At 42.7% G+C, this 21341-nt stretch overlaps 1 protein-coding gene across 1 annotated transcript in view; it reads right to left on the bottom strand.

Annotated features, from left to right (window-relative positions):
• Nucleotides 1-915: 915 nt before the first annotated feature.
• Ndrg3 (NDRG family member 3) overlaps nt 916-21341 on the bottom strand; it is a 69314-nt gene continuing 48888 nt past the window's right edge. The window contains exons 9-16 of the mRNA XM_042694477.1: nt 18096-18152; nt 16464-16567; nt 14308-14373; nt 14138-14189; nt 9410-9457; nt 5370-5405; nt 5225-5276; nt 916-2484 (exon numbers count right to left, since the gene is read on the bottom strand). Coding sequence (XP_042550411.1) covers nt 2303-2484; nt 5225-5276; nt 5370-5405; nt 9410-9457; nt 14138-14189; nt 14308-14373; nt 16464-16567; nt 18096-18152 — 597 coding nt within the window. The 3' untranslated portion in view covers nt 916-2302. The remainder of the gene's footprint in view (nt 2485-5224; nt 5277-5369; nt 5406-9409; nt 9458-14137; nt 14190-14307; nt 14374-16463; nt 16568-18095; nt 18153-21341) is intronic.

Raw genomic sequence — 21341 nt, forward strand, 5'->3', positions numbered from 1 at the left:
AAAGGAAGCATTCTTGAGAAAGATCTAGACTCAGGTACCGTCAAGTGGAACCTATTTCTGACAGAAGTGTGAGGTGGGAACCAGGCAACCTGGCCTGAAAGGCTGAAAAAAACCTGTCACGGGCACCAGATCAGCTCCAAGGCTGACACTCTCCAATCAGGCATGCAGCATGGTGAGCCTATCCATTTGTTTGTTCCACCTCTACGAGAGCAGTCAGGGACAAGTCATTTCTTGAACAGCTGAAACGGACATACGTATGGTAGTAGTAGCAAACTGGAGATGTGGCAACCTCTTGGAATTATTCTATTTGTTCTTGTTGGTTGCAGGGTTTGAACTAAGGTGTGGGCACTGTCCCTGAGCTTTTTTTGCTCAAGGTTAATGCTCTACCCCTTTGAGCCACAGTATCACTTTCAGTTTTCTGGTGCTAAATTGGATATGAGTCTCATGGGGGCTGGGAAGATGGCTCAGTGGTACAGTGCTTGACTTCCATGCGTGAGGCCCTGGGTTTGATTTCTCAGCACCACGTAAACAGAAAAAGCGGAAGTGGTGCTGTGGCTCAAATGGTAGAGCGCTAGCCTTGAGCTGAAGAGCTGAAGGAACAGCACCCAGGCCAGAGTTCAAGCCTCACAACCGATCAAAAAAAAAAGTCTCATGGACCTTCCTGCCCGGGCTGGTGCTGAACCATGATCCTCAGGTCTCAGCCTCCTGAGTAGCTAGGATTAAAGGAATAAGCCACTGGCTATGTTCTTGGACAAATGATTTATATTTAAGCTTCATTTCCTCTCTATAAATGCACAGTGTCTCCAAGAGGATAAGTGATCACAGACTAAATAGCACAGTTTAGAGCTAGCAATGGTAACTCAGACCCTCTTGGAGCCCTGGGAGTACTTGGAAGAAATAACACTAGCAGTCATGTAACAATGAGACATATACAGCTTTATTTAATAATCTGTAAAAAGTCATAGTCTGGCAGAGTGACGCATTCCTTATCTGAGCAGAAAGCAAACTATGCGTCTGAAAAGTCTGTCTGCAAGATTGAGAATTGTGAAACTCTGTGCTCATGTCTTGATGCTCTCAAGAACTGGGCCCTTGAGCTGAGGCAGCTGGTCTGCTGATGCTTTTGTCTTCCTCCCAGAAATTCTCCATGGTTGAAGGAATCCCCTCACCTACAGTAGACTGGGGGCTGAAAACAATTAAACCTGGATGGGCCTGCCCTTTACAATGTATTAACATTTCTCAGAAACAGGTTCCTTATGGATTTACCCTAGCTTCCACTGACTTGCTGAAATCAAGGCAACACTTAATGAATATGATATTGTTAATGGCTCTTCCTCTTCCTCCAGTCTCCCCATCAAGGATGTGGTTTTTCTGCCATAGTATGCTTTTCTGGGACTCCCTTTATTAAAAACCATTGTCCATCAGAGGCTGGGGGGGCACTTCCTGAGATGTATGGACATCTGGCAAGTGGCATAACATGCTACAGAGCACCAGTTTGATCTGCACAGCAGAGGCTGGGCTTCTGTTCTACTTCCTGGACTCAGAGAAGTCTAGCAATTAAGCCTCTTTGGAGAAAACTCCTGTTGCATAAGAACCTCATCATTCTTTAGCTTCCACTAGAACATATTCCTTTTATTTATAGAAGGACATGAATGAACCCATTAGGACAGAGGAGGTGACTGCCACACAGCCTGCCTCTTTGTAACAGGCAATTCTTCTACTACTTCCCAGGCAAACAGTGGTGCTCAGAGCTGTTCTCTCCTAAAACCCCTCTGTAACTCCTATTGACCACTTGGAATCAAAAAGAATCTGATGGCTGGTCCCATCTAGATATTTGCTCTGCACAGTTCCCTTAAAAACACCATTGAAAATACAAAAAAAAACCCAAAAAAAACCAAAATCCCTTTTTGTTTCTGCAGAAGCACTGTAAGAAGCATATCTAAAATCACAGAACTATGCACACATAAACATAGACACAAGTGCTTGCACACATATGGAGTTGGGGGTTAAAGAATCTTATCAGATACATAATTGGAAAAGCACAGGGAAAAGCTGGCATGGGAAGATATGGAGCTTGGCTCAGCTAGAGATGTTGGAATGTTACCAGAATGGTTTGGTTGTGGTTCTTGGTACATTTTACAAAAAGGGGTGTGTGGGTAGAGAATGATAAATCCAGGCTACTTGAGAGAGGGTCAGTGGCCATGCATGTGTGAAGGCTAGTGGAGTCCAGTTGAAGGGATAAAGTGTTCTATTGTGTAGTGGTCATCTGAAGAAGGGGACTTGCATGTCCAGTGGGAGCATCTGCTCAGCAGGACACCTCCATGGTCTGATGTCTGTCCAGAGCATCAGGGGATTCACAGGATTCTTGAGTTCCATCTGACTGATTGCTGATGACAGACCTGCTGAAGGGACTTTCTCCAGAACCGAGGCTACTTGAGGTCGAATGTGTTCGTGATCGGGCAAGCCGGGTCATGCTAGCAGATGGTACTGAAACAAAAACCAAGAGGACTAGAAGAAGGAGCCTAGTGAAGCTCAGTGAATCTGCAAATTTCACCAAAGGCTTTCTGTTTAGCTTTCCAGCCCCACTGAGACAACACCCAGGACAAGATAGAGCACCCCCACTTGGCAGTGTCTGCTCTATCTGAGTGACTGAAGGCAAGGCTGTTTTGATGCTCTGCATCTGCTTGGAATCTTAGCTGATTCTAATCCACAGCAGAGGGAGGGAAGCCCTAAGTCCAGAGGACAGACTCTTAGCTGTGCCCATGCCACTCATACAGTGATTAGAAAGGAAGCTTTGGGAACCAGTAGAGGTCACCCAAACCTGTAGTGCATGCACAACACTAAATTGAAAGGCAGGAAAGACAAACCACACAAGTATGAAGGTGTTTCACACACAGAGTGCCAGCCCGATACAACGAGACTACCATCCATGTCACAGGCCACCTCTGCCATCTGGAAGGAGAAGTGAGGAAGGCCAGGATAGAGGGGAGAACATGTGGCCTGGAGCGGATCTCCATGCAGGGATGAGGCACAGGGCTCTCTGAGGTAACCTATAAGAGAACTCTACAGCTGTTGAATTCAGACTTAGTTCTATCAGTTACACTTCCATGACTGTAAGGATCCTTCCAGTCAGATCTAGACAGGGCCTTTTCTCCTGTATATCCCTGCCTTCTGTGCTGCCACAGTAGCCATTCCCACAGTGGTCGCTGAAAATCTGGGTGCTAAACATGCACTTGTGGAATTTTCTGAGCATAGGCATTTTTTCCTACTTAAGAATCAAGGCTGCCAGGTGATGGTGGCTCATGCCTGTAATAATCCTAGCTACTCAGGAGGCTGAGATCTGAGGACCGCAGTTCCAAGCCAACCAAAGGTGGAAACTCAATGAGACTTTTGTGGGGCCTGAACTCTGGGCCTGTGTGCTGTCCCTCAACTCTTCAGCTCAAGGCTAGTGCTCTACCACTTGAGCCAAAGCACCACTTCCAGCTTTTTTCTGCTTATGTGGTGCTAGGAAGTGAACCAGGGCCTCATGCATGCAAGGCAAACACTCTACCACTGTGCCACCTTCCCAGACCACTCCATTAGACTCATTTCCAATATACTACTCAGAAAAAGCCAGAAGTGGCCCTGTGGCCAAATGGTAGATAACTAGTCTTGAGCAAAAAGATGCTCAAGAACAGAGCCTGGGCCCTGAGTTCAAGTCCTAAGGCCAGCACAAAATAACCCCCCTTCCCCCCCCCCCAAAAAAAAAAAATCAAGGCTGCCTTTTGATTCCTGTCTGGGCCTTGCTTCTAGGAGAAGCAGATGAGGTGGTACAGATCCTTGCCTACCTTGTCTCAAAGCTGCTGCTGTGAGTCTGGATCTAGGGTGAGGAAAGGAGGATTGGGCACTGGACTAGATACTTTCCTCTTTCTGGAGGACCTGACTGGACCTGGAGGTTCAGCTCTTGGAGCACAAGAAGCCAGCCCTGTTCTATCGGGCTCTCACTGCACAGGAAAATGGCGGACATGCTGCAGGCAGCCAATGCAGCCAGGAGAGCATGGCTGGGGGTGGGTGGGGTCAGCACAGAGGAAGGTACCTGACTCGGTGCTGAGGTGATTGAGCTGCACATACGGGACTGGAAGCAGGATGGACACAGGAAAAGGCAGGTTAGTGACCTGACAGGGCCAGAGGCAACCTCAGCTGCCTAGTAGATGCTGACAAAAACTACAACAGGGATCAAAGTTCCTCTGAGGTCCAAGAGAGGAGATGGCATTGACTGATGCTTTCGCCTCATTGTGGACAGCACTCTTCTAACAGCTGAGGCAGCTGTTCCCCTGCCCTGCTCTGGATCAGAGACAGGCTGGAAGAACTGCTGTGTCCTGGGAAAGGCATGACAACAGGCTTGGAGGGGGCATCTGCTTCTCCCAGGGAGCCCTCCTAGGACCATAGCTGTGGGCTCGGTTGGTAGCTCACAGACGGGGATGACACAGCCACTCTAGACACAACACACAGGGTCTGCTTTGCAGGTACCGGCTGCACCAGGGCCCAACTGCCCAGAGCGACTGCCTTGGTAGCTCACCAATGGCCACTATCCAATGATACCAAATATGTGGAATTATTTTACTGGGTAAAGAGGTTATAGATGAGTGAGAGTTTTCTTCTTAAAACTCCAGGAAAGGATCCAATATGGCTTTTCTGTGACAAATGAGAAAGCTCAGGGGTCTCAGATCTAAGGGACCAGGACAGCAGCACAGGACACAGACACATGGTTGGGTGTACTCTAAAATACTGGGCCTACTCACCTCCTGTGGAGTAACAGATTTTATTCCCTTTTCAGGAGTCTCTACTTTCTCTAGGCTGGGAGTTATTACCAGCTGAGTTCAAATGCAAATCATAATACAGCCACGGCTTCAGTGTAAAAATATGGGCTCTGGAGCCAGACTGCAAAGATTTCAGTCAGGGCTCAGGAACTGATTTGTGACCCTGAGAAACATGCTTTACCTCTTTAAACTCAGTTTTCTTGTCTATAAGAGTTACATCTTTGATTAGGAATATATACTGCCTGACACAGGTAAATGCTTAAATGTTAGTTTATCTCAGACATATGCACAAATGAATGTCCACAAACATTTTGGTCTCTAGGGCACACTAGCACAAACTTTATGCCTTGTTAATTGTGCCTCCCATGTGTCAAACTGACCCAGTTACCTATAAACCTTTGCTAGGTAGAAAGCTGTATATTACTCACTGTATCCCATTCCCTGCAAAAAGTACTTGAAGGCCTCGGTAAGCTTCCCAGGCTGAGGAGATGAAACAAGACATTATTACTCTTTGTAAAAGTTAGGAGCATAGTACTGCACAGATGTTTCAAAGTAGTATTTAAAATTCCTTACCTGAACTACTTGGGGCAGCCCCCCACAGTCTGCCATCTAGAAGAAGAAAAATGTGTAAGTGGTCAGGACTTAAATATTAAAAGAAATGCCTTGAGCCGGGCACTGGTGGTTTACACCTGAAATCCTAGTTACTCATGAGGCTGATATGTGAGGATCACGGTTCAAAGCCAGCCTGTGCAGGAACGTTCGTGAGACTCTTATCTCCTATTTATCACCAGAAAACTGGAAGTGGCATTGTGGCTCAAGTGGTAGAGCACTGGCCTTGAGCTGAAGAGCTCAGGGACAATGCCCAGGGCCAAAGTTCAAGACCTACAACCAACAAAAAAAAAAAAAAAAGAGAGAAATACCCTGAATACCCGAGTCCTTTCAAAAGACCATAATTGAATTTTAGGTTCCTTTTATGTAGAAATTCAAGAAGAGTTGTTCGTTCAGTGCTTACTTATGCATAAGATGCCTTGTGTATGTCTGGGTTTCATGCCCACATAAAACTTTTTCTGGGTGACAGCAAACTCAGCTACTAGTTTCAATCATGGTTCTGCATTCCCCCAAGGAATGTTACTTTCAGAGTCCTCAACTTTTTAGTGCTTCATTCTTTCTAGATCTCATTTATTACATTATTATTATTAATCATTATTATTGCCAGTCCTAAGGCTACAGGGTCTAGGCCCTTTTCCTAAGCTTCTTTTGCTCTCAAGGCTAGCACTTTACCACTTGAGTCACAGCTCCACTTTCGGTACTTTTGACAATTAATTGAAGATAAGAGCCTCATAGACTTTTCTTACCCAGTCTGGCTTCGAACTGTGATCCTCAGATCTCAGCTTCCAAAGTGGCTAGGATCACAGATGTGAACATCAGTGCCCAGTTTAGATCCCATTTTAAAATTCCTTCTTTAGGGGCTGGGAAGGTGGCTCAGTGGTAGAGCACTTGCCTTGCATGCTCGAGGCCCTGGGTTCAATTCCTCAGTACCACATAAGGAAAAAGAAAAAAGCCGGAAGTGGCACTGTGGCTCAAGTGGTAGAGTGCTAGCCTTGAGCTGAAGAGCTGAGGGACAGAGCCCATGCCTAGAGTTCAGGCCCCACGATCGGACCCCAAAAATAAAAAAGAAAGTAAAATTCCTTCTTTGGGGAACGGACAGAGAAGGAGTTGCACTATGTTGTCTAGCCTGGACTTGAGCTTGTTATCCTCTAGCTTCAGTCTCCCTTCAAGTCTACATTGTCCTCATACCAAGACAAAAAGAAATGATCCAATCAGGAGTCAAAGCTGAATTCTGCCTGATCAACTACTGACCTGGCTAATTGGATCTGGTGGGGCTGCTTTCACTTCTGAAGGTTTCACTCTGGTTATTCTTACAGCTTCCCTAGTGTGCGTTGGAATTACTTGGTACAACTCACATTCCTGGCTTCCTGTCTCAGAGATTTCAACTGAATAGATCTGAGTGAGGTTCAAGAATCTGCATTTTGGGGGGGTGGGAGATGGGAGGGCAGGGATGGTAAGGGGAAACAAAGGAAGAGGCAACAATGCTTGATAAGAAATGTACTCATTACCTTGCTCATGTAATTGTAACCCCCCCCCCCCCCCACTGTAAGGTATTTTCACAATAAAAAAAAAAAACTTATTAAAAAAAAAAAAGAATCTGCATTTTAACCAGCAGCTGCAGATGCAATAGCTTTTAGTCTAACTTCAGCTCTGCTAAGGAATGGGGCCCAAGTAGGAACAAGCCTCTTTCCTTCCAGCTTTTATAAAGTGACTGTGGAGGATCTATTCAGTTGACATTTTTTGAGAAAGACACAAATCTCATGGTTTGAATTCACTGGCATTATGGCCTGGATCGAAAGAGGACTGCTATGTAGGAGAGGAGAATGCTACAGAAGGTTTAAGAGTTTGAGGTAAAGGGGTAACAATCTTGAAAATCTAGGCATCAGATGAGAAGCATATACTTAATCTGATAAAATAGACCTATGAGCTAAGGCTGTATTTTCATGCAGGTTAGCACTGAAGTCTGATAGAACCATCGAATGGTTCCCATATACAAAGAGAGAATACTGGGAAAAACTTGTGGTTGGGCACGCATGCCCCCAAACTCCTCATCTATACCTAGGCATGGAGTTCAGTATTTTTTTTCTGTTCTTCTGTAATTCATTTTTCTTTTCTTTTCTTTTCTTTTTTTTGGCGGGAGGAGTACTGTGTCTTGCTCTTGCTAGTCAATCTCTTTTTCATTTCAGCTAAAGTTCCAACACTTTTCAAACAGGGTCTCCCTTTTCCTGAATTTAGCCTCAGACCACGATCATCCTTATACTTCCCAAGTAGTTGGATTTACAGGCTTAGGCCACCATGCCCCACCTGTTTATTGAGATAGGGTTTCATCACCTTTTCTGCCTGAGGTAGCAAAAATCTGAACCGAGATCCTCCCATTTCTTTGTTCCCTTACTTTCTTTCATTACTAACTGCATCACCACACCCAGTGGTTTTTGTGTTTTTGAATACTGATTTCAAACCTGAAGTGAAAAAAAATTGAAACCATAGTCTTTTTTTCCGTAATAGAGAAGTAACATCAATCAACTGGAGACCAGAGCCTTTGATGTCATAGCACTAAGCACCTGGTGTGTTTCTAGAACTATGTGTTACTTCTGATGACAGATCATCTCTTTCAAACACTTCATACAGAAAGGGAAAAAAGCAGACAGATATCTTACAGAAGAAAGACTGAAGCTGGGCACCGGTGGCTCACACCTGTAATCCTAGCTACTCAGAAGGCTGAGATCTGAGGATCACGGTTCAAAGCCAGCCTGGGCAGGAAAGTCCGTGAAACTCTATCTCCAATAAAACACTAGAAAACTGGAAGTGGTACTGTGGCTCAAGCGGTAGAGTGCTCGCCTTGAGCTGAAGAGCACAGGGACAGCACCCAGGCCCAGAGTTCAAGCTCCACAACGGACAAAAAAAAAAAAGAAAGACTGAAACCAGAGCAGAAAGGAATAAAATAGCAGCATTTGAATCTTTGGTAGTGCAGGTAAACAGGTAGCAGTTTTCTGAAGACATCAGCCATGTTTTAGGGCAAACTTGGTTGAGACAATACTAAACTTGGAAGTGTTTACTGTAATTATGTGAAAGGCAAACAATTTTGGTACTAGTCCAAGAGTTGGTACTTGTAACCAACTAGTACTCTTGTACTAGTACAAGAGTTTGTTTACTTGCACTCAACAAGTACCAATTAATTACCAATATTGCCGGATTTGGGGTATATTTTCCATCTATTGCCTTATCATAATCCACTGATTAATGGCTACAAAAATTTTAATGACATGGAAAATGTTTATGACAAGATCATGAGGAAATCAAATATAGAGCTGTAGATATCCTCTGATCTTAATGCATAGGTAGATGGATGTGGTAGCCCCTATCTGTAATCCCAACACTCAAGGGATAGAGGAAGGAAGATGGTAAACTCAAGACCTGCCAGGGCATATAGCTAGTTCCAGGACACCCTACACTATGATCTTGTCCAAACAAAACAACATTTACAACAGGCTACCTTTTGGAAAGCTGGATTATTAGCAATTATTTATTTATTTATTTGGTGGTACTGGTGTTTGCAGTCAAGGCCTCCTACTTGCTAGGTGGGTATTCTATCAAGGAGCCATATTTCCAAACACTTTTTGCACTGGTTGTTTTGAGGGTCTCATTTTTTACCTCTGCCAGAACCTGGACTAAAGTCATCTATTTTATACTTCCTGCCATTGCTGGAATGACAAGTGTACAAGTTGAGAAGGGGGTCTTATGAACTTTTTGCTTGGGCTGGTTTCATACTGTGATCCTTATAATCTCAGCCTCTGGAGTAGCTCAGATTATAGACAGGAGGCACTGAATCATGTTTTTCTGTATTTTCTATAATCAGAATATAATCAGGAATAAAAATTCTTATTTTAAAAGAGAGGGAGACAGAATTAAACAGTGAAGCTTCTATGAAACTACTGTAGAAAACATTATAATTTGTATCATGTATAATTTTCAGAGGTGGGTGGCAAGGCAGGAAGATACATTACCTTTAGCAAAGTTGTATTTATAGGGTTGAGGCGAGAATTACATTCAACCTGAAAAAGAGGATAATTTTATAAATTTTTACAACAGTAAGAAACAGCTTGGCTTGCTGGGTGCTGGTGGCCCACGCCTGTAATCTTAGCTACTCAGGAGGCTGAGATCTGAGATTCAAGGTTCAAAGCCAGCCTGGGGAGGAAAAAAAAATCCATGACTCTCATCTTCAATTAACCACCAGAAAATGGGAAGTGGCGCTGTGGCTCAAGTGGTAGAGAGTGCTTGCCTTAAGCTGAAGAGCTCAGGGACAGAACCCAGGCCCAGAGTTCAAGACCCACAACCAACAACAACAACAAAAAAAAGCAATTTTAACTTGGCTAAAAATGACCTTGCAAAATCAACAGCTCCATTTACCAAGGGCTGAACCAGCTTGAAGGGATTAGTAGGATTATATGTGGGTACATGTTAGATCTATTAGTTCAGATCTCCTCTAAAGTTCTGACTAATTTCATTATCTGAATCTGTTACAAGGTAAGTCTAAAGATCATGCCAAATCTAAAGATTCTGTGCACTGGGTACATAATATGTGCACAAGGTAACTTACTTCTTTGAGAGGTGAACTGGACCATGGCCCTGTGCTACAGGGATCTCTTAGATGCCTTTCCAGCATAACTGGTTTCAATAATGGAACCCTGAGATGCTCCAAAGTCTTCCTTCTCTGTCCTCTCCAGGCCCTGAAGTAGAACCTTTGTCATTTCTTATACCTTGACTCTGCTTTAAGAGCTCAGGATCTGCAGGGTAAAGCTGGACTCCTCTTGCACTAATGTGTCACAGCAATTATCAGTAGACAGTATGGTACACTGATTTTTTTTTTTTTTGTCAGTTGTGGGTCTTGAACTCTGGGCCTGGGCGCTCTTCAGTTCAAGGCAAGCACTCTACCATTTGAGCCATAGTGCTACTTCTGGTTTTCTGGGGGTTTATTAGAGATAAGAGTCTCACAGACTTTCCTGTATACGCGGCTTTGAACCGTGATTCTCAGATCTCAGCCTCCTAAGTAGCTAGGATTACAGGTGTGAGCCACCAGTGCCCAGCTTGACATATCTTCTAAACTTACCTTTATCAAGGCAAGGACCTCATGTGTATCTTATTTCCATTGTGCTAAGAATAGATCCTAGGGCCTGTGTGTACTTAGTACATGGTCCACCACCAAGCTTCATACCTCTAGCAGCATGGGTTCCACAATATTTTATGGCCAATTTGATCAACTAGCTATATATTTTCCAGGAATATGGCTATAAAACCTGTGCTAAGCTGTGCACTGGTGGCTCACATCTGTAATCCCGACTACTCAGGAGGCTGAGATCTGAGGATCATGGTTTGAAGCCAGCATGGACAGGAAAGTCCAAGAAACTTTTATCTCCAATAAACTACTCAGAAAAAGCTGGCTCAAGTGGTAAGAGCACCCAGGACAGCGCTTAGGTCCAGAGTACAAGCTCCAGGACTGGCAAAAAAAAAAAAAATCCAAAAAAACAAAACAAACCTATGCTAACAGATTGGAAGCCGGTGGGACAAGGTATATAACACAAAACTCAAGGAAATCACTTTTGCCAAGTTCAAAAATGTTGTGGCCATTGCTTAACTGAGTGACCCTAGAAGTATGAGTATGCTTTTCAAAGCTAGGTTGGGGAAGGCATGTACATGTGGCACACATGGTGCATGTGGTGCTACAGCTGCAAGTGAAGTGGGGATGCACGTGAGGCTACACCTCTAACCCCAGATACTCAGGAGGTAGAGACTTGGAGGAACGAAGCTTAAAAGGCCAGTCAAGGTAGAAGAGATAGTGAGAACTTTGATCCTCCAAATCCCTACCTCCTGAGTATTTGGCCTTAGAGGTATAGGCCACTATGCTTGGCCCTTGAATGTAGGTATTTTGTTAAAATAATCCTGTTTTCCTATTTTAAGTTCACATGGCTATTTAAAAGTGTTTTTGGTAGATACTTTCAATAGCATGTATATCCACTCTTTTTTTTGTTGTTGTTGTTGTCCCTGGGCCTGGGTGCTGTCCCTGAGCTCTTCAGCTAGCACTCTACCACAGCACCACTTCTGGTTTTCTGGTAGTTAGTTAATTGGAGATAAGAGTTTCACAGACTTTCTTGTCCTGGCTGGCTTTGAACCATGATCCTCAGATCTCAGCCTCCTGAGTAGCTAGGATTACAGGTATGAGCCACCGGTGCCTGGCATATACATTCTTTAAACATGAAAAGCATGGCATTTATAAAAATTCTTTTTTTTGCGGAGTGGGGGGGGGGATAGGGGAGGGGGGTCAGTCATGGGGCTCAGCTCTTCAGCTCAAGGACAGCGCTCTACCGCTTGAGCCCCAGTGCCACTTCCAGTTTTCTGGTGGTTAATTGGATTTTCCTGCCTGGGCTGGCTTTGAACTGTGATCCTTAGATATCAGCCTCCTGAGTAGCTAGGATTATAGGTGTGAGCCACTGGCATCTGCCTAAAAATTCTTCTTGATGAAGTAGAATCATTATGTTTGGGGAACTTTTGGGGAAGAGGTTGGGAATTGAGGGTTATTCGCCTTTGCACTGTCAACCACATATACTTCAGGGAGATGCCAGTGTGCCCTATTTCACATTGATGCCACCCTGTACACACCCTCTACCTGAAAACCTTTTCATTTAGGTTTTTACATCTGATCATTTTCTATACTTTCTTTCCAAGAAGCCCTATCCTAATATTCTGCTCTAGACAGAAGTGAAGGCTGGCATAGAAAATCAAGCTCTTGCCAATTTGTGACACATGTAACATGACACATGTTTGAACTCAGGACCTTGCTTGGGTTTTGTTAAGCTGAGGTATGCTACCATTTCAGGCATACTTCTAACCTCATTTGCTTTCTTTTTTTTTTTTTTTTTAATAGGGTCTTTCATTTTTACCCAGGTTGGCCTGGACAGCAATTCTTCCCATGTGGCTAGGGTAACAGAAAAGAATCAGCATGCTAGTTTTTTATTAGCTGAGATGGGGTTTATTCTTTTTTTTTGGCCAGGGCTGGTCTCAAATCATAATCTTCTCCTCCTCTGTGCCTCCTGAAGTATCTAGGATAACAGGTATGAGCCTCTATGCCTAGTCTTACACAAATTTTGGTAAAATTACTGTCAAAATGTAATTAAACAAATACAAACTAAAACACCACCAGTGCTGAATAGGGTGCAGTGAAATGGGCCCCCTAATGCTGGTGGGCACTACACTGGTACATATCTCCTGGAAAGATATCTGAAAAAATGGATTAAAAACCTTATAAAGATTTGTGACTTTTGTACCATTAACTTCACTTGTAAAAATTCTATCTCTGGAAATAATCATAGATTCAGTCAAAGGTTTTATAAGAATGTTTAACAACAACAAGAGTAATGGTACAAAGTCAGAAGTAACTCACAGGCATCTGGGTGCCAGTGGCTCACACTTGTAATCTTAGCTACTCAGGAGGCTGAGATCTGAGAACCATGCTTCAAAGTCAGCCTGGGCAGGAAAATCTGTGAGACTCTTATCTTCAATTAGCCACCAGAAAATTGGAAGTAGGCTGTGGCTTAAGTGGTAGAGCACTCACTAGCCTTGAGCTGAAGAGCTTTGGGACAGCACCCAGGCCTAGAGTTCAAGCCCCACAACAAACAATAACAAAAAAACCTCACAGGCAAATAAGGTAAAACAAATAATGGTCCACCTACAAGACTGATTAACTGACTATTGTACAAACATCCTGACTTTCTTTTTGTTAGTTATGGGCTTGAACTCATGGCCTGGGCATTTCCCTGAGTTGTTTCTTTGCTTAAGGCTACAGCACTTCTTCTGGTTTTTAGGCAGTTAGTATAGATAAGAGTCTCACAGACTTTCTTGCTCAGGCTGGCTTTGAACTTCGACCCTCAGATCTCAGCCTCCTGAATAGCTAGGATTTATAGGTGTGAGCCACTGGCACTTGACTATAATATGAATTCGTGCCATCAACAGTGCTAAGGAATCTGGCTCCTAATTCTAGTATATCTAATACAATCAGGTCTATGATTAAGAAAAAAAAAATCAGGGCTGGGAAGGTGGTTCAGTGGTAGAGTGCTTGCCTTGCATGCCTGGGGCCCAGGGTTCGATTCCTCAGCATGCATGCCTGGGGCCCATGGTTCGATTCCTCAGCACCACATAAGCAAAAAGAAAAAAGCTGGAAGTGGCGCTGTGGCTTAAGTGGTAGAGTGCTAGCCTTGAGCTGAAGAGCTTAGGGACAGTGTCCAGGCCCAGAGTTCAGGCCCCACGACTGGACCCCCCCCCCAAAAAAAAAATGAAAAAGAAAAAAAATCAGTTTGTCTTAGGATAGTAGGATCATGTTTCCCCATCCCTCTATTTTTTAAAGTTCTCATATTTTTTTACATTGATTACATCATTTTTATATATGTGCTATGCACTGGAGAAAGGGGTAGACAGAGGTAGGATCTTGGGAGTCTTTTAGCTTTGCTGGATATCTGATACAGGTAATCTGCTCTAGACTAGAGATGGAGGCTTCTAGAAATCTAATAATAAGTAAATGGTGGTTTTTTTTTTTTGTAGTTAACACAGCATGAAGTGCTGCATACAACACACCTTAAAAAAAACAACAACAGTATTCACTCAGAGTTTCTAGCGTGTCAGTAGTGTGCCATATACATTTAATTGCATTTTACTCATTCCCTCACAAGTTAGCCCCTACCTACCACAGTCTCAACAGCAGGTGAATTGTCCCCTACCACCAGTAAAGTGGAGCACCTAGGCAGAAGCAGAAGAGGTGTTACTCAGCAAGAAGCACATGTACTCCACTGAACATTGAAATAGTAGTGACACACAAAACGATTTACCAACTCAATGGAGAAACTGAAGGACTTACTTTAATGTTTTTAATCTGTTATCATTTTGACCCAGGATAGGTCTTTCAATCTCCAGATCTCTGCGCCTAGAAAAATAAAGAAGAATCAATGTCCTTTTCATTTTTAGGTAAAATCATGACACATTCTCATCAGAGGAGGGCAGGTGTCCCTAACCTGTTCTCCAGTAGCTGTTATCAGAGACATCCTAAGTGGTACTGAATAGGTCTGTAGGATGCTCAGGGGAGACAAACTTTTTTTTTTTTTTTGGTCAGTACAGGGCTTCAGCTCTGGGCCTGGGTGCTGTTCATGAGCTCTTCAGCAGGGGAGACAAACTTTAAACTGCAACAGCAACATTACTGAAATCCTCAAACTCAAGAGTGTTTAATTTTGTAATTACACGACAGAAACAAATTCCTAAAGGAACTTTTAATTGGAGATAAGATCTCACAAACTTTCCTGCCCAGACTGGCTTTGAACTAGGATCCTCAGATCTCAGGCTCCTGAGTATCCAGGATTACAGGTGTGAGCAACCAGCGGGAACTTTTTTATTTTCTTTGGTTGGTCCTGGGACTTAACTCTGGGCCTAGGTGCTGTCCCTGAGCTCTTCAACTCAAGGCTAGTACTTGAGCCACAGTACCACTTTGTTTTCTGGTGGTTTATTGGAGATAAAAGTCTCACAGATCTTTCTGCCTGGGTTGGCTTTGAACCGTGATTCTCAAATCTCAGCCTCTTGAGTAGCTAGGTTTACAGGTGTGAGCCATAAGTGCCCAATAGAACTTTATTTTTATTCATTTTTTATTTTTAAATTTATTTATTTATTTTTTGTCAGATGTGGGGTCTGAACTCTGGGTCTGGGCGCTGTCCCTCAGCTCTTCAGCTCAAGGCTAGTACTCTACCACTTTGAGCCACACCACCACTTTGGCTTTTTCTGCTTATGTGGTACTGAGGAATTGAACCCAGGGCCCCATGCATGCAAGGCAAACACTCTATCACTGAGCTACTTTCCCAGCCCCAAACTTTATTTTTAATATGCATTTTTATTTATTTATTTTTGCCAGTCCTGGGGCTTCAACTCAGGGCCTGGGCACTATCCTTGAGCTTCTTTTGCTCAAGGCTAACACTCTACCACTTGAGCCACAGAGGCACTTCCAGATTTTTCTGTTTATGTGGCACTGAGGAATTAAACCCATAGTTTCATGTATGCTAGGTAAGCACTCTACCACTAAGCCACATTCCCAGCCCCCACTTTATTTTTTTTATAAGGAGTTTTCCTAGCAATTTAGCATAAGAGTTTAACTCTGATTTCAACTAACATCAAACAGGGAGTCTCTGGAGACCCAGTTCAAACCTGGCTCTATCCCCTACTGGCTGCACAACCCTGGGAAAGCTACAGTTGACCCATTTCCTCAGTCTTGGTACATGCTGCCAGAAAGCTAGAGAAGCCATTTCCAAGACCAGCATCAGTGCTGTCCTCTCAGCCTCTACTCTGAGAGGACAGATGTTGACAGTGAACTTTGGAATACACAAGCAAAAGAGAACTGACCAGCATCTGTGTTACTTCTGGCTCCTGAGCACCTATCAGCAAAGAGCAACTAAATGGAGCCCACGTCTTCTTTGCCTCTTTCATGTGTACTCCTGTCTCCTTGGGAGCTGTGTGAGTGTATACAGCTTGGGTTCCTTTTATTTCAAAATGTCTTAAAACTACAACTCAACTGGTATTTGAACACATCCAAGGTATGTTCAGTTCACTCAGTCTTCCTGAAAGTTCTTTTCATATCTATCTTAAAGTCTTCTCTCCTTATGTGGTCTAACAGCACAAGTAATACCACTATGTAACAATGGTTAAAAAGTCACTTTTCTCTCCTTTCCTTGTCCATTTTTTTTTTTTTTGGTCAGTCATGGGGCTTGAACTCTGGGCCGGCTCTGTCCCTCAGCATTCCAGCTCAAGGCAAGTACTCTACCACTTGAGTTACAGCGCCACTTCCGGTTTTCTGGTGGTTTATTGGAGATAGGAGTCTCAGGGTCTTTCCTGCCCGGGCTGACTTTGAACCTCGATCCTCAGATCTCAGCCTCCTGAGTAGCTAGGATTACAGACGTGAGCCACCAGCACTTGACTTGTCCATTTTTTTTTAAGGTGTGATTTGTAATGAAATGAAGGAATGGGAAATAGCTATACCCATTATAGGAACCCAGGAAGAGCTGTAGGTTTTCTTGGTTGATATCTTGGGCAATATGAAGTCTGTAGGTTTGAATAAGGTCCAAATTGGCCTGTAACTCCTCCTAGAACAAGTAAAAGAAGAAACAAGTAAACTAAGATGCAAAACAATCCCATTTTTATTTGGTTTGTCTTTTCAATGCTAACTCTTCTTTGTCTTTGATAATAGTATTTTAGATCAAGCTGGAAGGTACTACTTATTTACCTGTAGGCTAAATGGCTAAACTATTTTTTTAAATTTAGTACAGCCTGGTTCAGTGGCATATTATGGACAGACAAAGCTACTAAAGAAAGACAAAGCTACTAAAGAACCTATTATAGATTTAGGTACTAGTGGGGGAACTTAGAGATCACTTAACCATTCTGAATTTGAGTTTCCTTACTTGTTTGTGTTCATGTGTCTTCATGTTTGTTATTCCATTGTCTGTAAAATGATTATAACTGGTATTGAACAGGGTCATTCTAAAGATTAAATAAATATAGGTATATAAGCTATCATGTGTAAATTGATATTAGTCTTTCTCTTGATAGCCATCATGGGTAGGATGCTTCCCTAGCATATATAAGACCTTTGGTTTCATCCCTAGCATCATCAAGAAGAAAAAGAGGTAATAGCCAAAAGTGTATACAATTATCTGTACATTCACTGACAATCAGTGTACTATCAACTTACATACTAACATTTAACAATATACATTATAGAATTATATATTACTTTCCAAATATTTTATTGGTCACCACTCCTTTACTTATCACCTTCTTCTTTTTTTTTTTTTGCTGGTCGTGGGGCCTGAACTCTGGGCCTAGGCACTGTCCCTCAGCTCTTCAGCTCAAGGCTAGTGCTCTACCACTTGAGCCACAGCGCCACTTCTGGCTTTTTCTGCTTATGTGGTGCTGAGGAATCGAACCCAGGGCCTCATGCATGCAAGGCAAGAACTCTACCACTGAGCCACCTTCCCAACCCCATTAACTCATTTTTTCTATTGGAAAAAAAGAAGTAGGTCACCTCCTCATGCAAGAATTATCCATAGGGAGTGATGGGTGACAATGTTGTCAGACACCTTGTACTCATATATTGTTTTGTAGAATGGGAACTTCTTTGTACAACTACTTAAAGATATAATAATAAAAAATGTAAAAAAAATTATCTATAGGACAATTGTCACTTCTTCTGTAGACTTCAGTTTCCTCACCAATTCATGGAGATAAAATAAAATAATCACTAAGGTTCTGTCAGAAAGATAGTTCCTGGCTTCTTTGTTTTTTATTTCTGAAATTTCTATTTCTGTGGTTTTTCCCAGATTTCTTGATGGTTCTAAAGATGTTTGGGAGGCACATGATATTACCAAACACTAACAGATGGCACACACTTACAAGCGAACAGATGAGAGATATGCTGTTTTCTCTTTGTCTAGAAGCCAAGGCTTCACCCATAGGACTGACCTTGGCAGGACAACAAGCATTTCTGACTGCACTGAAAGCGTTATCTACTAGTATTAGATGAACTCTAAGGTAACCTTTCTTGTGGTACAATAAGACTTTGCACATATGCAAGCCAATAAACACAGCTCCCATAGTAGCATAGGTACTTACCTGCCCAAAGTGATGAGCCAATATAATATCCACAACATTGGTTGTCAAGCCTGAGAGCTAAAAAGATAAACATTCTGTATTAAGGGAATAAACTTTTTATTTTATCCTGGGGCTTGAACTCTGGGCCTGGGCGCTGTCCCTGAGCATCTTTTTGTTCAAGTTGAGCACTCTACCACTTGAGCCACAGTGCCATTTCCAGAATTTTTGAGTAGTTTATTGGAGATAAGTGTCTCAGAGTTTTCTGCCTGGGCTGCTTGGAACTGTGATCCTCATATCTCAGCCTGCTGAGTAGCTAGGATTACAAATGTGAGCCACCAGTGCCCGGCTTAAACTTTTTGTTTTGTTTTTAGTTGTGGGGCCAGAACTGGGCCTGGGCACTGTCCCTCAGCTCTTCAGCTCAAGGCTAGAGAGCTCTACCACTTGAGCCACAGCACCTCTTCTGCCCTTTTCTGCTATATGGTGCCGAGGAATCGAACCCAGGGTCTCATGCATGCAAGGCAAGAACTCTACTACTGAGCCACCTTCTCAGCCCTTTAAATTGTTTATTATAAATAGTCCCTTTAAATTTTTATTATAAAGGTAATGTACAGAGGGGTTATAGTTACATAAGTCAGGTAAAGAGTACATTTCTTTTTTGGACAATGTCATAGCTTCCCTGGCTGGAACAAACATCATTAAACCAAGCTGCCCAGTTAGGGTCAGTGTACTTTAGTGTACATATATTATCCCTCAAAAACAAACAAAATTCTGGGGTTGGTGATGTCCATCTGTAACCCCAGTACCTGAGATGATGACAAGAGAACAGAATTCAAAGCCACTCTGCGTTGTAAAGCAAGGCTACACAGAACCTTTCTCAAAATACCAAACATAGCAAAAAACAAAACCCCAGTTTAATCCTATATATTTTCATGACATTATAGTTCAAAGAATCACTAAAGGAAAAACAAAAAAAAAACCAACATCAGAAGTGGCACTGTGGCTCAAGTGGTAGAGTGCTCACCCTAGAGCTGAACAGCTCAGGGACAGCACTCAGGCCCCAGAGTTCAAGCCCCAAGACCGACAAATTAAAAAAGACAAAAACTCAACATTGCCCTTTAAGGAAATAATGGAATTTGCTTTGAAATAGGAGTCTGGAACTAGAAACTATATTGTGACTCAGCTGAAATCCTGAACACAGTATTTCAAGATAAGCTTAGGTAACCTAGTGAAAATAAAATATGGGGGGGTGTGAGGGAGAGAGCAGCAAGTATAACACCTTCGTTGATAACTTGAGACCCTAAATGAATTTGCTACTTCCTTCCCTATTTTATTGCATTTATCCTGGACTGATAGAGGAAAAGGATCAACTTGCAACTATTAAGACATCCAAGAGACAAAAATGCATTTTTTTTCTTGGAGTTTTTGCTATTTTTATTTCAGGGAGTGGGAGGAAATGACTATATTTACAGAATGTTCTTACATTTTGAACATTTATCTCCTAATTATTCCTATTTCAAAATGATGCTTTTCATGGTCTAATAACTGCAACAATCTGTGTAAATCTGCAGCCTGTCAGTCCATTTTCATAAAAATTTCCAATTCATTTTATGTTGCTAATTGTCTGTAAGCCTTTTCTTCCTTGGTTTTGGGCTGGAATTCCTAAGACTGACTTGGATGAGAGATGAAGTACTGAATTGGGTATGAAGATGGTAAAGGAGACAGATATGAACATGGATGAAATGGGATCTACAATGGAAGAAAGACATCCTTAAGTCTCTATGGAATCTACAGTTCATAAATTAACAACCATAACTAATCTCATTGGTATAATACTCACAGATGTTCACAAATGCTCATAAGTTTCCAGTATTACATGAACTTAGCAGATTGTTACATGTTATTAATGTAATAAGACAGAAATGAGAACAATTCTACATAAGTTATGCTACGAGAAAAAAAAATTCTCACAGCACTGGTAATCGTATTGTTAATGTACTTCCATCCACAGCTAGGGAATGTATTCTTTCCCCAAAACTTAAAGGTGGATGCTGTGTGTTGGTGGCTCATGCCTGTAATCCTAACTTCTCAGGAGGCTGCTGAGGATAGTGGTTTGAAGCTAGCCCAGGCAGGAAAGTCCATGAGCTTCTTATCTCCAATTAACCACCAGAAAACTGGAGGTGGAGCTGTAGCTCAAAGTGGAAGAGTGCTAGCGTTGAGCAAAAGAACTGAGGGACATTACCCAGGCCCTAAGTTCAAGCCCCACAGTGGACAAAACAAAACAAAACAAAAAAAAACAAAAAACAAAGAGCCAGGGCTGGGAAGATGGCTCAGTGGTACAGCGCTTGCCTTGCATGCCTGAGGCCCTGGGTTCGATTCCTCAGCACCACAGAAGCAGAAAAAAAAAAGCCGGAAGTGGTGCTGTGGCTCAAGTGGTAGAGTGCTAGGCCTTGAGCTGAAGAGCTGAGGGACAGCGCCCAGGCCCAGAGTTCACGGCCCACAACCAGACCCCAAAGGTGGAGCCAGGTGCCAGGGGCTCATGCTTATAATCTTAGCTACTCAAGAGGCTGAGATCTGAGGATCAGGGTTTGAGGTCAGCCTGGGCAGGAAAGTCCGAGAGACTCTTATCTCCATTGAACTACCCAAAAAGCTAAAAGTGGAGCTGTAACTCAAGTGGTAGAGCACTAACCTGGAGCAAAAAAACTCGAGGACAACATCCAGGCCCCAAGACTGGCCCCAAGAAAAAAAGAAAAGAAAAAAAGAAAAGTTAAAGATGGGAGGGATGGGCAATTTTTTTTTTTCCTGCCAGTCCTGGGGCTTGAACTCAGGGACTGGGAGCTATCCCTGAGCTCTTCAGCTCAAGGCTAGCACTCTACCACTTGAGCCACAGTGCCACTTTTGGCTTTTTCTATTTATGTGGTGTTGAGGAATCGAACCTAGGGCTTTGTACATGCTAGGCAAGCACTCTACTGCGAAACCACATTCCCAGCCCCATGGGCAAACTTTTGAAATTTGATCTACTGGGAGGTACTTTTGAATCATTAGAAAAATAATATATTATAGAAAATTATAAAAACAGAGAATACAGAAGAAATCATTTGTGTTATTAACAGGCAAAAATATAACCACTTGTAACATTATTTCCTCTCTTTACTCATATAAGTACTTAACAAAATTTGGATCACATTATATAGCTTTATGTCTATCACAACATGAAAATGTTCATAATTTCTTAAATAAGCAAGGTTTTTGTTTTTGTTTTTAATGTAG

Source organism: Dipodomys spectabilis, unplaced genomic scaffold (assembly GCF_019054845.1).
Source record: "Dipodomys spectabilis isolate Male_0828 unplaced genomic scaffold, ASM1905484v1 ptg000175l, whole genome shotgun sequence".
NCBI classification, from domain to species: Eukaryota; Metazoa; Chordata; class Mammalia; order Rodentia; family Heteromyidae; genus Dipodomys; species Dipodomys spectabilis.